Raw genomic sequence first — 18,817 nt, 5'->3', positions numbered from 1 at the left:
TGGACCCAGAGTAAAACTCAGTTTCACAAGGGGCTTTGTGAAGCACAGGTGGGCAGCTGGCAGTGACTCGGTTTGCAGCACCTGCCCTCAGGTATTTGAAGAAGAGGGGTGTGCTGCTGAGCAATCAGGGGCCCTGTGTGAGGAAGGAGTGTTTCTACAGTGTATCAAGGTGACTCGTGGAGCTGGTGGAAGGACTCGGAGGTATCCTGGACCCAAGTTCTCCCATTTTGAGACCCAGCCCACTCCTGAGCACTGGCCCTGCGGGGGCAGCTGGGATCCCCTCATGGAAGTGTGGTGAAGGTGTGGTCCCAGCCGGCTGTCACTGTCCTTAGGCTTCCCTCAGGTGGCAGGCACATTGCTACTCGGCCTATCCCTTTGGTCCTGTGTTCATGTACTCAGAGTCTTCTGGATCTCTCCTCTTGACAATGATTTTTTTTCCCCGTGAAAGTCCACACACTTGTGCTTTTCTCTCTACTCCCACAAAATGGATATAGCCTCATTTCTAAAAATCATTTGAAACATGTCCTACCTTCCTTCCACACTATTTACCCTGCACACACACACACACACACACACACACACACACACAGCCCACTGCAGAATTGCCTTCCTTGAGTACTGTCTGATCACACACACAAGTGGGAGCGATGAAATGTCCAACGATGTGCTGCCCCTGTGGTCAGGGCATGTGCGGCTCCACGTGATTTCTACCTTGAGATATTCAGATATAAAGGACTGTTTCCCCTCATACATCCCATTTAAACTTCATTTATAGACCATGCTGGCCTTGGCCAACCCTTCCATGGAAGCCAGGTCTGATGGCTTTTTGAGAAATGGGATGTGAAAAGGATGAGAAGACAAGACACTCAGATAACAAGCCCCTTTCCTAAAATCAGACACACACACACACTTCCCATTGGTTCCCACTGGGCTCGGGAACAGGGCCCAGGGGCTCCTTCTGGATGCACAGGGGCTTTGCTCGGTGCTTCATTGGTTATTAAACCACAAGATCTGAGAGTTGGAATGAACTTTGTCAGATCTGTCCCCTAAAGAGACAAATCATCTGAAAGTTTTCCAGATCTGTCCATGAAATTTAGATAGGTTAAGAAGCAGCTTAGCATCTCTTCTTGTTCCAAGCACAAATCTCTGGGTTTCCAGCTTTGTCCCAGCTCCAGGTCTTCTCTTTGACTGAGCTACATCATTCCAGGCTCAGTCTGGGTATAAGCCACCACAGTCCCCTCCTTCTCTCTGTTTCTACCGTAGGACGGTAAGTGTCACGCATGGGCTCCTCACTTCCTGCTACAGTCTTCACGTATATGTGAGCTTCTTCTGCTCCCATCATAGTCTTCTCATGTGTGGGTGCTCTCCTAGGATTCTTGAGGAAACAAACAGGTATAAAAAAGATACAGCAAAGACTTCTGCTTCTGGTTAAGTTGGAGAAACAACAACCAGATTTACCCTCCCTCCCACAACAGCCAAAATTCAGACAGACCATCTAAAACAGTTGTTTTTAAGACACTGGAGATCAGGCAAGGAAGGACAGTGATCCTTGAGAGACAGAAAACAAGTAAGGATAGGTCTACAGTTGTCCGAATTTGCTGCCTTGAGAGAGTTTTCAAGCCACTCAACATTCTTTTGTTTAATGTTAGCATGGTATCTGCTTTTCTGTCCTTTTACTTTTAATCTGCTAGTTCCTTTATATTTAAAGTGAGTTTTAATAGGCAATATATTAATGCATCTAACTTTTAAAAAATTGTTGTTCAATTGCAGTTGTCCCAATCTTTCCCCCATTTCTCTCCCCTGCTCTGCCCAACCCCCGCTCCCACAGTCAATCCCCACCCTGTTGTTCATGTCCGTGGGTCCTTTATACTTGTTCCTTGAAGATGTATCTGGCTTTTTTATTCAATCTGAAGATCTCTGCCTTTTAACTGAGGTTCTTATAACAACTACATTTAATGGAATATTGACATGATTGGGTTTAAATTTGCCATCTTGCTACTGGCTTTCTATTTCATCTGTTCGTTGTTACTTTTAAAATATTTTTTCTGCTTTCTCCCATGTAGATTTTAGAAGTACCTTATTAAGTTCTATAAAAATAAATCTACTGGGATTTATAATGAAATTATATATATAGACCAGTTTTAGGTTGTTTGACATCTTTATGCTCTTGAGTTTTCCTATCCAGGAGCATGACATATATCAATATTCTCATTATTTAGATCTTATTTAATATCTTTTACTAAAGTTTTATTTTTCTCCATAAAGAGATTATATGTTTTTGTTAGATTTATTCCTCAGCATTCTATATATGTTTTTATTGCTACTAAAAATGGTATTTTTAAAAATTATTTTTTCTAACTGTTATTGATTTTTAAAGATGCAAGTTACTTTTCTATACTGACTTTGTATCCAGTGAACTTATTAGACTCACTTGATAATTCTAACAATTTATCTGTAGATAATCATATCATCTGAAAATAATGAAAGTTTTTTTTTCCTCCTTTTCAGTCTTATACTTCCTAGTTCTTTTTCTTTACCCTATTGCATTGATGAGGACCTAAATTTCAATGTTGACTGGGTGGTACTAGTGAGCATCCTTGGTTTGTTTCTGACCTTAAAGAGAATTCATTAACAATTTACCCTTAGGTATGCTGTTTGATGTAATTTTTAAAAAAGATATCCCTATTCAGTTTAAGAAAGTTCCTATTCTATTTTTAGTTTGCTAAGAGTTTTCACACCACAAACAGCTGTTACATTTTTGAAGTTTTTCTTTTTTCCTATTGAAATGGTCAGTTTTTCTCTTAATTTGTCAGTAAAATAAATTATATTAAATTGATTTTCTAATATTAAATCAACCCTGAATTCCTGTCCAGCCAATAAAAATACTGAGAACCTCCTTTGTGTTCGAGTATCACTTGGTCATCTCTTTTCCATATGGGTTCACACTGTACTTCTCTTGCGATGAAAAAGGCTTTAAAACCTTTGGTTTAGTAGGTTTAATGTATGCTGATATATAGTGACTACAACCAAGAGTTCTTACCTCAGCTATCTTGGGATTGTCATCGATTTCTGAAATTTCATATGGCCTCTCAATTTCCTAAGTTGAAAAGAAACAGAGAGAGAGAGAAAATGAAGGGTCACAGAATTTGCACATGACCATGATTAAAATTAGTGGTGCTTGAGCTTAGGTTTACAATCACATTACAATCACAAGAGAACTTTGAAAACAAAATAAAATACACAAACAGATAATAACTCTCTCCTCCCAAAACATAAATAGGAAACACCATTGTGAATTATTTCAAAATAACCCAGGATTGACAGGGTGGCAAAATGGGTGGGAGTAGAGATGAAATACAATTGGCCATGGATTGAATCAAATTTGTTATACTATTCTCTCTACTTCAGTATATGTTTAAAGTTATTTATAATAAAAAGTTCTATTTTTTTAAACCAATGCCACAACTCTATTATCCAGTGAAACTGATTTAATTGATTTTGGTGACCGATATTTTTGTAACCTCCTAGATGATCTTAAAATGCATGGAAGGTTGAGAAACTACTGCTTAAATAAATAATACCACCAGCAACCACAATTCTTCTTAATGGTAAAAGTTTACAGCTTGTCAACACATCTTTATATCCATGATCTCACTTCATCCTTGCAAATTTGCCTACCTCCTAAAATAGGAAGGGTAGTTTTTATGACTCTTATTAAGTTGGCCCAATCAAGGCACAGAAAAGATTAAGTCACTTGTCCAGGATCATGTAAATGATAAAGTGGCAGAGCCAGGGTTAGAGCCTCATTTTCTACCTCCCTGTGAATGCTTCCACAGTGGGAACACCAGGAATGTTCATGAACAGGATGGAATTAGGACCCAGAGCCCACATGACACAGTGCAGCGTGGCCCTGCAATCTTGCTGGTTGTGTGTCTTTGTGGCCCTTGAATTCTGAGTACGGTTCCCAGAGCAATCTGGCATTTGGAAGGGGTGGGGTCAGCAGATTCCCTTGTGACTTATGTGTGTTCAGATGTGGAGAAGGGCAAAGAGAAATACAGCCACATACTCTGGACATATACCTGCCTTCAACACCTCAGCACCTGTTTGTCTCCATCCTCTCTGTGATTCTTGAGCCCCTCTGTTTCTTGATTTTAACAAATACATCCACTGTATAGACATGTGTTTGCCATGGCAACAAATATCCCTTTTCACTGCTACTCTTTGCCACCTGAATACCATCCTTGTGGTCACAGATCTCCTCAAGTGAGTTGAGGTCATATGACAAATCAGCTCTGCCTGGAGCAAAATGGCAGGAATCTGAGAAATCAAAGTGCAGGAATGTCCACTGTCTTGTCCTCAGAAAACAGACACAAGTCCTGACACACTTTGCCCCAAAAGCCAGTTCACATAAATACCTATTCCTGCCAACACATCCAAACCCCAAGAAGCTGCCAATCACCTCAGTGGACTCACTGCTTCCTCTGCTTCGGTGAATCAGCGTCAACAGGAAAGCTACCAGCAGGGCTGCAGCCACCAGGGACGGGATGCCCGCAGCTAGTCCGAGGGAGGGCCCACAGTCCTGACGCAGAGGGAGGAGCACAGTCAGGTTCTCCAGGAAGAAAGGAAAAGTTGGAGCGATTAGAAATAAAACACCACCCAAACCTCAGGGACTCTAAGTGTTATACAAAATCAAAAGGGTAACGAAATATTGTGGAAAATGTTTGCAGTCTATATGACAAATGACTCATTTTCATAGGACTTAACTTATATAATTTAAGTCAATTAGAAAAGGGTGATAAACCAGTAGAAAAATGGGCAACAGATATGAACATGACATTCCTAGGAACAGAAATACAGATTTCTCATCAATGTTGGAAAAGCTGAGATACAACTCAAAGCAACAATTAGATACCATTTTTACCTATTGGTTTGGCAAAAAGTGGAAGGTGTTCTTATATCTCACACCATTTTTTTTTAATAACATACTTCTTTTTTAAAAAATTTTATTTATTTATTTATTTATTTTTAGAGAGAAGGGAAAGGAGAAAGAGAGGGAGAGAAACATCACTGTGTGGTTGCCCCTCACTTGCACCCCAACTAGGGACCTGACGTGCAACCTAGTCATGTGCCCTGACTGGGAATCGAACCAGCGACACTTGGTTCGCAGGCCGACGCTCAATCCACTGAGCCACAGCAGCCAGGGCTTCCACACCATTTTGATGTGAAAGTTTTAAATTTATTTACACTAAATGCATTAACCAATTAATTTTCAAACTCTCATTTTGTTTTGATCTGAGTGGAAATAACCACATAAGTTTTCAGATTTACAGATTATCTGCAAATACCAACGATAATCTGCAGAATCTGTATAAATATGGGATTCTCATATATAACATACAGAAAAGTATATAAATCATAAATATATAGCTTGATGACTTTTCACATGATGAACCCACCTATGTAACCAGCATTCAGAAGAAAAAAAAAAAAAACCAGAACATTACCAGCACCCTAGAAGCCCCCTCATGCTCTCTTCTAGTCAGCCCATGTGTAAAACTATTGAAATCTACCACCATAGATTGGATTTGTCTTTTTTCAACATCATCTAGATGTACATAGAAAGTCTGTACAGTAAATCCTCACTTAACGTCCTAAGTGGGTTCTTGGAACAGTGGTGAAATAAAATACAATGAAACCAGTTTCACCAGGGACTGGTTAATATAAACAACAGTTAAGTTTCTACAACATCTCACCAATGTTGTCATGAGACAATGTTGAACTAAACATCTGGAACCTGCGTGTCCAGCTTCTTTTGCTCAACACATTGTGAAACCCACCTGTGATTTGCATGTTTTCCCTCACTTCTGAGCTGAGCAGATTATAAGAATTATAGTGGAACCAGATTCTGTGCTTGGTAACAGTTCATATACCAAATTTATCTATTCCTCAAAACAAATGCACAAGATGGGGAGAGCATTATTATCCCTGTGTTATAAATCACCAAACCAAGCCTCCAAAATTTAAATGGTATACTTACTGCTTCTTTCCCACGTGTAACAACTGGAGAGGAAGTCTGTGTGGAAAAAGAACATACAGCTTAACAAAACAAATCTGTGTGATGAATAGTATATAAGACAGTCTGTCAAAGGTAAAGATATAATGCCTAAAGTTCACCCCTTTGCTAAATGTTCTATTAAAAACAATAAATGACCGTGACTGCCAAACAGAACCTTACTTGATTGCTTCCCAGGTAAAAAAAAAAATGAAATTCTTCCACAAGGAGCGAGAATTCAGAAATTCAGGTAAAGTCTTTGTTATTTACCCCATAGATTTGCCATAACACCCTTTTACAACTCGAAAAGGCTTTCTCTTGTCCTGAGTCCCCCACATCCTTGTCAGCACACCTTGGGCCTATCTGTCCCCATTGCTAGAGGGAACAATGATGAAGTCTGGTGGAAGACAGGCTTTTTAAGGATGATATTGTTTTCAAACATTCAATGAAGCAAATGGCTTTGGGTGGATCTGAGGTTGTGAACTATCCATGTTCCTGGGGTAACTCCATGTTGAATGAATACCTTGCAGGTTGCGGGTTCACTTCTCCACTCAAGGACGGGCACTGGATCTCACCCTTTAATGAGATATGTCAGATAATAGTCTTACCTGAATCAGTAAGCCTCAGGGAACCAAGTTCTACATTAGCAGCCAACCCGTGTGCCAGCTTAAGAGAACAGGTCCTGGGCTCCTGCCTGCAGGGGAGTGGCAATGTCTCCAGTCCCAGGCTAAGGGGTCTCAGTTCCTCATATATGAAAAAGGACTGTTAGTACCTACCTCTAGAGTTTTAATGAGCACCGGAAGTATAAGACTTTGTCATTCCTTTAAACTCAGCAAAGCTCTGATAAGACCTGTTATTTAATATTCTCATCAGCCTCTTGAATACCTTGGAGTCCCTGGGGCTGGGGCTTTGACAGTTTTTGTCTCTATTTCACACACACACACACAAATGAACTAGATCTCAGAGAAGTTATGGGATTTCGTCCAAGATTTACATTTACACAGGTAAATGTAAATCTAACCTGAACTTGGGTGTTTGAATTCCATGCCTAGGTCTCTTGCCCGGAGAGTTCCCACCAAAATGGGAATGTGAGAAAGGAGGCATTGACATTGGTACTTACATGGTTACAGTTTTACCTAAACACAACCTCCTCCTCCCTCTCCCTCTCCCTGTGTTACCTTAATGCTGCCTTTGCCTAAAGTGTTCTATTTCTCTGGGTTGTGGTAAGAGTCAAATAACATTCCAGGTTAGGTATTCTATCTTCAGGTTGCATGAATTCACTTTGGCTGGCTTTGACCCCCGACCCCCGCAAAGGAGTTAACCGTGAGGATTCAGGGATGCTTCGTGGAACCCCCAAACAACGGGAATCTGGCTTCTTCAGGGATCAGAGCTAGGGACTGGGGATTTGTCAGGACCAAATTCATCCTGCCTGGGCACATGACCTTTCACCTGTGCTCTTCTCTGTCAGTGTGCTTTCTTCTTCCCTCTGCAGATGAACTTTCCTGCTCTTGTGAACACCTGCTAATTGTACCAGCTGATGCTTATGGAGTACTCACTATGTGACAGGCTTTCCATGTACAGTTCCTGTATCCGCTCATTTGTTCTCCACAACAGCCAGTGCAGCAGGACTATGGTGATCCCCATTTTACAGATGAGAAGAGTGAGACAGAGAAATGGAGTAACTTGTGTGAAGTCACACAGCCCTGAGTGGCAGATGCCGGTCCAAGCCCTTAACCACTGTTGCAGCACCCCAAATCACGCTTTGTACTTGACAGTTCAGTGTGGCCCAAGAGGACCAACTTGCCTATGTGACCCTGTTCCCAACTCCCCACAGAGGCTCTGATGAGCCAAGTATCCACCTCTCTCCCCTTCCCAGGGCCCTGAAACTCAGTTGCACCAGAAGAAAGGGTCAAATGGTAGAGACATAACTGCCAGGCAGAGTGACTAACCATCCTGGTTTCCTAGGGAGGCTGCCTAACTTGTAGCACATTCAGTGTTAAAACCAGATGGATGCAGGCAAATTAGGATGGTTGGTCACCCTACACAGGTTCAAAGGGAGGAGGGGACATTTCCCAGAGCAAGGGGCTGTTAACCAAAAAGGCACTTCAAAAGGTGACAACTAGCATCACCAGGACCTCCCTCTCACCACTCACTTCTACTGCCCCACACAATGGCTTCTCGCTTCCCTGGGGTATCTTTGTAGGGTGGGCCAAGCCAGGATAAGGAGAACCAGGGGTCTCTACAGACCTGCTGAGTTTAAGCAGCGAGGGGAAAGTTCAAGGTTTTGACAGTTGAGGAGAGGACGGTGGATTTGTCTGTGAACAACAGGCAGAGGCTGAAGCTGGGAGCTGAGCAAGTCAGGGAGGTTCAGAAGGCAGGGCCCCATCAAGAAAGTGAGGCAGGTGCCAGGGGAGGGGTGGACAGACCCCCAGGGCAGCCAGCGGGGCGGGGGCGTGGGGGGGATGCATGGGGCGGACCAGGAAGCTGGAAGTGAGTGACAAAGCTCTACCTTCCTGCTGCTGTCCCGAACGGTGCCCTCGTGTTACAGGAGACTGAGCCCTGCTGTCCCCCTACCCGGTAGATTCAGTTTATTCTCTTCAAATAACCATGTGTCTTAACAGAAACATGTGCTGCAGCCAAACCCATTAAACCTGGGCCAGGAAAACTCCTCCTTCAATCACAGCAGCACGACGGCTCAGAAAACAGCCCTGCCTGGGTTATCTCTACATGACAGGAGAACAGAGATGAAAAATCAGTTCTGGGCTGAAACTGTGTACCACCACCAACTGAAATCGCTGTGCTGACTTGCAGCCAAATGTCATAATCAAGAGCCATAAGATATTCAAAATCATTGACCCCAAAGTTCCCCTTCTAGACTGTATGAAAAAAAGTCATCTTAAGTGCCAACGGGGGTTCATTGATGTCTATGTTTGTGACAAAACTACTCCTAATCATGATTAAGCAATTCAGGAAATAGTTCACTTAAGGAAATACCATGTGGCCGTCCTCATTATGGTTATAAAGGCTGATGGAAAGCATTCAGATAAAATTATACGCAGAGTAAGAACACAGTGGCACAAAGGCAACAAAGGTCAAACTTCACCTAGAGTCAAACAGGACTGGAAGGAGTGACATTTTCTGCTGATGGGAACTTTGGGAAGGTTTCTTTCTTTTTTTGCTGTTTTCCTTTTCAAACTGAGTACTTATCATTGTCAGCATTGGGAAACGTTCTCTCAGCAGCGCTCAACTCCTCCGAAGTGCCTTTGAAGAACCGTACCCATCGCTGTACAGGAGGTTATTGTGGCTGTGTTCTGGAGGCCTCGGGCAGGCTCTGCACTGGTGTTTGGGAGATGAACGGGGATGAACAGGGACGACTGTACTTACCGTGTTAGCTGGCAACGTCAAGTTCAGTGAGAAACTCTGCAAAGGAGAACAAAACTCTAAAACTCCCAGGAATGGTCAGCCAGGTTCCTGACCTCTCTACCCAATGTCACCGACCCTGGCAGATTCTAAGAGCACTTACTGATCCCTTAGTCTCAGCCAGCCCATGTCGTCTCCCAATCTTGGCCCAAAAAGAGGGCAGGCGAGCAGACAAGCCTGAGGTCACAGGCTCCGCCCTCAGCATCAGGGCGGTCTGGCGTCCTCTCCCTTCCCAGGTCCTCAGCCAGGGCCAGGCTAAGGGGCCAGGCAGCAGGGCTATTGCTTGAGGGATTCCAATCCACAGGGGCAATATAAACATTACTAGAAATGCAGTAAAGTGACGAACATTGTTTCTTTTATTTCCCTAAAATTATTCCCAGGGAGGGAACTGTGTGAATTAGAAATACTTGGTACTTGCTGCCTGAGTTAGGAAGGGAGACCCTCCAGGGACATGCTCCAGCCAGAACACTTGCTCCTTAAACCCCCTTCCCAGGTGAGAGAACCTGAGAAAGACAAGGCTTCTGTTTTTGCAGAGTCCAATGCATAGTTTCCAGGCCGGAGCCAAGCTGGTCAGGACAACAGAGAGAAGCTAACCCTTCTCTGCCCTCCCCTCACTCAGCACGCAGCCTCACCTCTCCCCCTAATATGGAGTCAATATTTAAAGTTCGTGGACTCAACAGGGCACCAGACTGTTAGCCTGCCCAGGACCCACTATCTGGGTCAGGCCCTGCCAAGTCTCCTCCGGCCCCTTCCTCCTTCCGTCCTCTTCTTCTGTCACCATAGTCTGGGCTCATCAATGCTGCTCTTTCCAAGCTACTCTTTCCAGAGACCAAGATAGACATTATTCTAGGACATTAGGGCAAGAGGGACATCTGGGCCACCATAGTTCAGGCTCTTCTTGCTCAAGGCAAACCACTGCCGTTGGTCACTAACACCAACCAAGCCGGTGGACACTGCAAGGAAGCTGGTCGCTGCACTGTACACAGCTGCCCGGGGCCTTATCTCATCAGTGAGTTCTGGGTACTGACATCAGCAGTCCCAGGACAAAGCTTCCTTTGGGGGCACAGCAGATGGGAGGAGCAGCAACAAGTGGGTCATTGCCTGTGCTGTTTATCAATATTTGGATGACGAAGGTTTTGGCCAATTTCAGAGAGACATTCATGTTTTGTAGAAACACACTACAGTACTCTCATGGAGAGCACAACATCACATAAATTTGGGTGGAGAAGAATCTGATGCAGTGTTCTTTAGAGAGGCAGCTGGGTGGGGTGAGGCAACCCTGGGTTTGGAGTCACCTCATCTGGATCTGAGTCTAGACTCAGCCACTTAGTAGCCGTGTGGCCTTGGAAAAGTGGCTCAAACTCTCTGGTCTCCATTTCCTCACAACAGATCTATTCTCCCAGGTTCTGATTTTCCATTTCTAACATGGAGATATGATTAACTTTCCCTGTCCACCTCACAGGATAAGCTCAAAGGAAATAACATTTGGGCAACACCATCCGAACTGTAAGCCACTCAAGGTGTCTCAGGGGTCACGTGGGGCCATATTCTTCATGACCTGGCCAGCACCAAGCAAGGCACAAGGAAGCCACATGGGAAGTTCTTTTTGAATGGAATCACATACATGGACCAGCAATATTCAAAGAACTGGAATTTGGTACCATACATTTATTGCTCACATATACTAACTGCTAATCTAAGCACAATATAATATCTACCTGATGGTTCTGAAGGCACTTTAGGATCTCAGCAGCTGAGTATCACTTGTTAGAAGCTCGCTGTTGTGAGGGGAAGGAGGGATAATTACTCACTGTTACGGAAGGTGTGCCATATGTCAGACACCTGAGAAGGGTGTGCTCTCCTCCCTAAGTCCTGGGTGAGGGGACTGAGACCAGAAAGGCTTTTGAAGATCACCAGCTGCTAAGTGGTAGAGGCTGGGTGAGACTGCAAATCCTCCTAATTCCAAGGCCTGAATTTCACACCTTTTAACGATCTCTTTTATAAAGAATCTCAGAAGCATCTTCTGTTTTCCCTCTTAGCAAACTTCATTTGTTTGAGTCACAACCCAACATGTATCACAAGTCAATAAAAAAAGGTGGGAAATTTCTGATGCAACGGATGAATATCTACATTGCTGATCAGGTAGCAGAAGGCAGACTGAACAACAAGAGATAAAGGCATGGATTGGACCCATTGCTTCCACCGGGTAATGAATTTAGCTGAAATATCTACTTTGTACCCTTACTCTATGTGAGGTGTTACAAACAAGACCATAACATTAAAATAAAAGATGAGCCCTGACTGGTGTGGCTCAGTGGGTTGGGCATTGTTCTGCAAACCAAAAGGTTGCTGGTTCTATTCCCAGTCAGGGCACATGCCTGGGTTGCAGACTGGGTCCCTCATTGGGGGTGTGCAGGAGGATTGATGTTTCTCTCTCATATTCTTGTTTCTCTCCTTCTCTTCCTCCCTTCCCTTCTCTCAAAAAATAAATAAATGAAATCTTAAAAATAAATAAATAAATAAAGGTGAGATTGGCAAACAGTTGAAGAGAATTACAAGAAAAAAAAAAGATTAGTATTTGCACATAGGAAACTAATTTAAAACCAAACCCCTTAATTTTATTGCACCCAGGAAAAAGTTATATGAGAATTAGAGATGGGAGCTTTAAAAGCCCGGAAATTGTTTTTACAGAGAGAGAATGAAGGTCAAGGTGAGCAAAAGATGCCGGCTGTCACTTACCATCCCGACAGCCTCTTGAGAACCTTCTCCGAACACTATCCTCAGCAAGCTCCTTTCTCTCTGGAGTTAGTGGCTTGTGTCTCGCATTTGTAGGGACATCCAGCTGGGCGAGCAAGGATGACAGGGCAAGAGATGGCTCTAAGAGAGCCCTGGCCACGTCATTTATGGTCAGGGGAGTAGCCAAATCCTCGGCCCATCCCTCCTGCTCCCAGCCACTGTGTGGCCAGGGTTACCCACCCTCTTTGCCTTTATTTCATGTCCTTCTCACTTGTCAAGTTCCTTCCTCGATGACACCTTCAACTCTGCAAAAAACCCACAGCTGGTCCAAGAGCTCAGAGGCTCCTGCAGCTGGAAACTCTTTAGGAACAATGGGTGACAGGCTGAGGCTGGCCCCGCGGCTGGGCAGCGGCGACCTAGCCATGATGGAGTCAGCACATTACCAGCATCCCCGCAGAGGATGCCTGGGACACGGGGGAGGGGACCTGCTCTGTGTTGGTGGCAAGACTGTAGCTGCCACAGTGAACACACTCCCTGGTCAATGAGCTGCCTACTGGTGAGTTTGGCTTCCCCCCTTTCTGTTCTCAGACTTTGATGGGGACCCTCCTGGAGCTGGAGGAGGCCGCTGACCTGGGCTGCTTTTTATTTCTTACGAGTTCTCTGCTAGGAGTTTGCTTCTCTGAAACAGTGAAGGAGTTGGAGTCATGTGCCCACAGCACAAGGGAGTTGGGACCAATACACTTGATCATTTCAATGAGTGCATTTCTTTATTTTGTTAACAAATCTTTTTGATACCTTCTGTTATTCCGGGCACTGCTCTCAGAAATGGTGATAAGACAAGTGAGGCCTCGACTCACAGAGACAGTATGTCCCAGCAAGGACAGGCAGACAATAGTCACTGTGGAGGAGCAAACGGTCTGGAAAGGAGGAGCAAGCCGTGACCTGGAGGCAGGTGCTCTCGACACCCTGAGAGATGACATTGAAGCTGCGTGTGAAAGATGAGAAGAGGATCCCAGGCAGAGGGAGCCTCAAAGGCAAAACCCTGGGGCTGAAGCAGCTGTGGCGCCCGCAGGTGGAGATGGCCAGTGTACCTGGAGCAGCAGAAACCAGGGAGAGACCCCGGGGGAGTTAAAGACACAGTGACTTAGGGACCTACGGTGTGAGTGTGGGAGGGCAGGGAAGATTTCTCCTGGAGAGCAATGGGAAGCCTGTCAAGGGTTCTAAGTGGGAAGGGAACCTGATCTAACTGGTGTTGACAAAGATCTCCCGGACTCTCTGTGGAGCCTGGACTGCAGAGGACAAGAGTGTGAACCCAGACACCAGTTTGCAGAGTCTAAGTGAGCGATGATGGCGGCTGCCCTGGGAGGGGGCAATGGGAACAGAGAGCAGTTGGTGGGTTTGTGACTTATTGTGGAGGCAGAGGCAATGAAATTGGATGATGGGGAAAAATGTGGGGTTGGGGAAGGGAGAGAAGGTGAGGGGAAGAGGAGAATGAAGCCAACTCCTGGGTTTGGGGCTTGGCCAGCAGAGGGGACGGAGGCACTCTTTGCTCAGTCTGGTAATACTGGAAAAACAGATTTGGTGTGTGGGATCCAGGCAGTGGGGTACTGACCTGAACAAGGCCAACATGACCTCTACCTCATGGTGTTTCCAGTTCCCAAGGCTCTATCAGCCTAAACTGAACCTATCAGCCCCTGGGTATCATGGAGGCGTAGTCCGGGGAAGTCTGTATTGAAAGCCTTAGCTGTCCTTCTGGAAGCTGTGTGGTCTTAGACAAGTGACGTAACTCCTCCAGCCTCACTCCCAAGCCATAAAATGGGGATGATACTGTTGGCAATGACTGGACGACTTAAGTCAGCACAACTGGTACAAATTATGCTTCTAACTTTTGCTTGGTGAGCACAGAATCACATCTGAACCAGATAACTGGACCCAGGAACTTCAGTTCATGGTCCCAGTGCCTGCTGGTCAGGCTGTCTGTGGATGGGTGAGGCCACTGAGGTCCTGTTCTGACTTTTTGTTGGCTGAGCATCCACTGATCACCGGCTCTCCCTCCAATGAACATGCTAGTCCTTTGGAAGAACTGCTAAGACCTCTAGTCAGCGGTGCCCTGGACTAAGAGTCTGGGTAGGCCATGGTCCCCTGGTCACAAGCATCAAAACAGGCTCTGATTAACTTAGAAGAAGGGGGTTAATTGGTTGGGTGGTGGCTCAGGCCAGGGAACGGGGCTGTGGGAAGACATTGCTAGGTTGCTCCTGAGGCTTCAGCAGCAGGGACTCCCAGACAGTCCTCTCTGGATATCCTCCCAGGGAAATGAGCCCCCAAATATTTCAGCCCCTTTCCCCCTTGATCAAGACTCTAATTCCAGGAAGATGATCTTATGGTCTGGCTTGAGTCTCGTGCCCAAAGAGGACCTGCCACCTGGTTGACAGTCTGCCCTGTGTAGGTCCATCTAACGTGAGAAGAGGTGGTTCTGCAAAAGCAGCTTGGCACCATCACCCAAAGAAGAGGGCATGGGTGGAGGGAGTGCGCTCTGCTCCTCTGGAAGCATTAGGCTGAGAATTATTTCCTGAGATGTTGCAGAAGGAACGCCCGTGGTGGGTGAGAGGTTAGGGCCACCAACTGTGAGATGCTCTGATCATTTATATGTTGCCACTGTTTACATTTGTACAAGCCCAATTACACTGCTGGCTTGCCTGCCAGGTAGTCAGTTTAAACTGGTCAGTTAATTTAAAAGGTTGGTCCATTCTGCCCGGGCTGGTGTGGCTCTGTTGGTTGGAGTGTCGTCCTGTAGACTGAGAGGTTGCAGGTTTGATTCCCGGTCAGGGCATATACCCAGGTTGCGGGTTTGATCCCTGGTTGGGGAATGTGCAAGAGGCAACCAATTGATGTTTCTCTCTCATCGATGTTTCTCTTCTCTCTCTCAAAGAAATGAAAAAAATTGTCCCTGGGTAAGGATTTAAATAAATAAAAATTAAAAAATTAAAGCTGGTTCATTCTAAATGATAGGTGGCCTTATTCTAATTGTTAAAACCTTTATCTAAAATGTCAGTAAGGAAGTGGTGATGAAGTAAAATGTTAGAAAGCAGGATTCTGGTCATTTCCCTGTCTCTGAATGTCACAGGTGAGAGTCATCAGTGGCGTCCACAGGTATTTCTAGTTCATCTCACTCTTCACCTGAAGGTAAAAGTAGCCATGTGACTCGATCTGGCCAATGCCGTGTGAGTAGAAGCGATGCACCATGAGCAGGCATTGTGAGAGCCAGCAGGTGATCCTTCAAACCTTCTTCCTTCTGACACCGGAGCCAGCTCTGGTCCAAGCAGCACCTGGTCCATCAGCCCAGCCCAGACCTGACTGAGGACGCCATGGAAGAGCCAGCAGACATTGTAAATGACTATGTAGTTGGAGCAAAAAATAAACCTTCTTATGCAAAGCCCCTGACATTCCGGGGTTGTTTTATTGCCACATAAGCTACCTTACCCTGACTGACCCATCATGCAGTCATGCCCTTGTGCCACTGGAGCTCATCCTTTAGGTACTGGTGGCAGCAAAAGGTAGAAAAATCATAAAACCTTGACACTCCACGGACGGCACAGAACCAGTATGTGTCAAATAGTTTGGCACTGAATCTGAGTTTTTAAAAATATGGGCCCTCATTTCCCTTCCCTGATATGACCCACAAAATTCCAAGAATACCTAAAATTCTCTTCATCTGGTCAACCTACAAAGACTGTTCTTGATTAGATGGAGTCTGTCCTTGAGTTAGAAATGACCATCTATCAGTCAGGGTCTCCACAGGAAATGAGTGATATACTCAATTTGCTGTATTTAGGGGGAGGTGACTTATTAAAAGGATTATTTATAAAGGTCCCCTGTGGGGACAAATAATGCAGTACCCCAGGGGTAGGCCAGCAGAATGTCATTACCACCCCTAGACCTGAAGGGGCAAGTGGAAGGAGTGGCTGCCAGAGCCCAGAGAAAAAAGGCCACCTTATAGGAGCCATGACCTTCAGTTTTAACGTCAGATGTGGTCCTCAGGCACAAAACTGTGTGGAGACAAGCAGGGAGAGTTGCTGAGAGACAAACAGAAGATGTCTACCACATCTACACCCTTGTAGGAGCAACCATCTCCATAATATTTATGTTGTCAAATTACCAGCCTGTCCAGGTCCAAGAAAGGGGGCAACTTTGAAATCACCTTTACCTTTGCTCATGACTTTCTGGGTCCAACAGGGAGCTCTGCTCTGGAGTTGGGCACTGGGTACTCACTGGAGAGTGGAAGGCCATAGAGAAGGACCCCCTTTTTCTATGCTCCCCGAGTTTTTGTGGTATTGGGGAAAAACATTATCACGAGGAACAATCTTATCTGAACTGGTGATATATACCCAGGACACATCAATCAAAGCACATTCTTTAATGAAACAATTCTTTCTAGACAGAGACACGTCAGCTCCTCTCCACTTTCTCTTCGAAACTGACAACACTTCATCAAACGGAAAATTACACAAAATAAAAAATACAATATATTTATAGGTAACACTCTAAACAGTTTTCTTTTTTTCTTTTTTTGCAGAAAACTTTTAGGCATTTGGGATTGTTTTCCAGAAGTACAGGGTACGGAGGACACTGGAAAGACATCTGCCGGAGCCATGGGAAGATTTGTTCAAAACTGAACAATGACAACACAAGGAATTATTTGAAACTTATAGAAGGGACCAACTCAATGGAAAATCCCAGTGTGAACTTACCAGTTAACAAGATTTTACAAATGATTGAAACAATTTGAACATATCATGAATAACAGAAAACTTCACTTTAGAAGAAAATAAAGTTACAGGGAACTAACACAGAGACTCGTTTTGTCTGTTTGGAGAAATTCTGCAGGTTAAAGTTAATTCCAGACCCTTACCCTGCCCCAGATCAAGGTTCTAGTTTCTGCTAGACCAGATCACATTAGAACTGGACCAGGCTGAAGACACAGACCCCAAATATTTCATCAGGTCATCAAGATAATTTTCTGAACTGAAGCTAGTCTCGGAGCTCCGTGACATCCCCGAGGCATGGAGCCCAATTAAGGGACAAAGCTGGCTAGAAGCAATGTCCCCTGACTCCTTTGTCTCTATCCAGGGAGGTGTACAGGAGGTCACTTAGCATTTGGAAGAGCCGGGGCAGGGAGCCTGAATCTTTCTGCTGAATGGACTTTTCTCCATGAAGCCAGCCATCAGACCCTTGCAGAACCTGCCTTGTGCGTACATCCCATGAGTGTGAGCTTCCAGGGGAGCAATTGGGCCAGACCCAGCTGAATCAGAGCTTGTCTTCGCTGGAAATAGTCACTCCCAGAAGGCCTAAGTAAAGGTTTTCATAAGAGTCCCATTGCTTCAAATTGGCCAGAAGGTTGACAATTGTTGAAGTTGTGTGTTTTTGAAAACACCCATGCTAAAGAGATAAAAATGAGTCCCACTGTTTCACCAGGGGAAGACAAAGCTGACTGACTCCCTCCCACTTTTCCAGGGCATTCTTTTGAGACCTCTACGGGCTGAAACTGCACAATTTTTATGTCTTTGAAAAGAGACTACTCAACAACCACCTTATGAACCCTGACTTCAGTTTTAACTTGGACAGATAAGCTGAGACAAAATAAAACCATAGAAAAATACAAAAATCAGAGAAATGGAATCCACCCTAACAGGCAGGTGAGACCTGAACCACGAGACAAGCTGCTCTATTCACTGAACCAAAAATTCCCTGGGGCAGGGTCTGCGCTCTATCACAATCTGAGAATGTAGGCTGAACCTCCATACAGGGTCCGGAGAGGCCGAGAGAGAGCCTGGTGAAAGGGGACGAGCGAGTTACAAGGCCGGTCCAGGAGGGCCTGCTCTGTAAAGCTGTGGCCAGCGGGTTGGCATGTATCACACTGCACTGATTTAAGGCTCTGACAGCTGGTCCTTCACATACATACATATATACAGACATATATTATTATTCATAATAATAGTTTGATTTTTTGTTATAAGGAAAAATATTTCCATGCATTTTCCATCTTTCTTTTTTACTCCCAGCAATATTTTAATTAGTCATAGTCCTCTGGGGGCATATTCTGATATTTTAAAAATATAACCTTTAACCTTTTGCAAATACGTTGTTTAAAATAATGCTGATCCAGCCCAAAGGAATCCTGGTGCTTGGGAGCTGTCTGCGCTCACTGAAAACACTCTGGTGCTCTGTCCTGCGTTCAATACCAGCCAAATAGGACTGGTGGCTATGTAAACATTACTTAAAATTATCCCAACATAAATACTCTTTTAAAGCTACATACCACAGCTTTTAGCTCATAATGCCCAAAGACGCCTTAATGAAATGCCATTCAAATCTACCTCGCTTTTTAAAGTTTACCTGGAGGTTCTAAAATTATGTAAACAACATCCTCTACCCTTCTCTAGAACAAGTGCCCAGTGTGGTGAATTCTGATTGCAGGTTGGTTCATCTGAGCAGAGTCACCAATGCACTCTTTCACCTGATCGGTTACAGGAAGTTAGACAAGGTTAACTTGTTTCACAAGGTGTTGATTCTTACATAACTTATAATTAACCAGTTTTCAACAGTGTTCAC

At 44.7% G+C, this 18,817-nt stretch overlaps 1 protein-coding gene across 1 annotated transcript; it reads right to left on the bottom strand.

Annotated features, from left to right (window-relative positions):
• Positions 1–899: 899 nt before the first annotated feature.
• On the bottom strand, positions 900–9,333 carry OPALIN (oligodendrocytic myelin paranodal and inner loop protein). Its single transcript, XM_090279400.1, has 5 exons — positions 9,330–9,333; positions 6,038–6,096; positions 4,460–4,579; positions 3,041–3,097; positions 900–1,375 (listed from the first exon to the last, which is right to left on the bottom strand). The coding sequence occupies exons 1-5, from the start codon at positions 9,331–9,333 to the stop codon at positions 1,199–1,201; spliced, it is 417 nt and encodes a 138-aa protein (XP_090135526.1). The 3' UTR covers positions 900–1,198.
• Positions 9,334–18,817: the final 9,484 nt, after the last annotated feature.

The sequence above is a fragment of the Furipterus horrens genome, unplaced genomic scaffold (genome assembly GCF_987537825.1).
Source record: "Furipterus horrens unplaced genomic scaffold, mFurHor1.1.pri manual_scaffold_5, whole genome shotgun sequence".
In the NCBI taxonomy this organism is placed as follows: domain Eukaryota; kingdom Metazoa; phylum Chordata; class Mammalia; order Chiroptera; family Furipteridae; genus Furipterus; species Furipterus horrens.
Note: the sequence above shows the minus strand (reverse complement) of the source record. Positions and strands in the feature narration are given on the sequence as shown.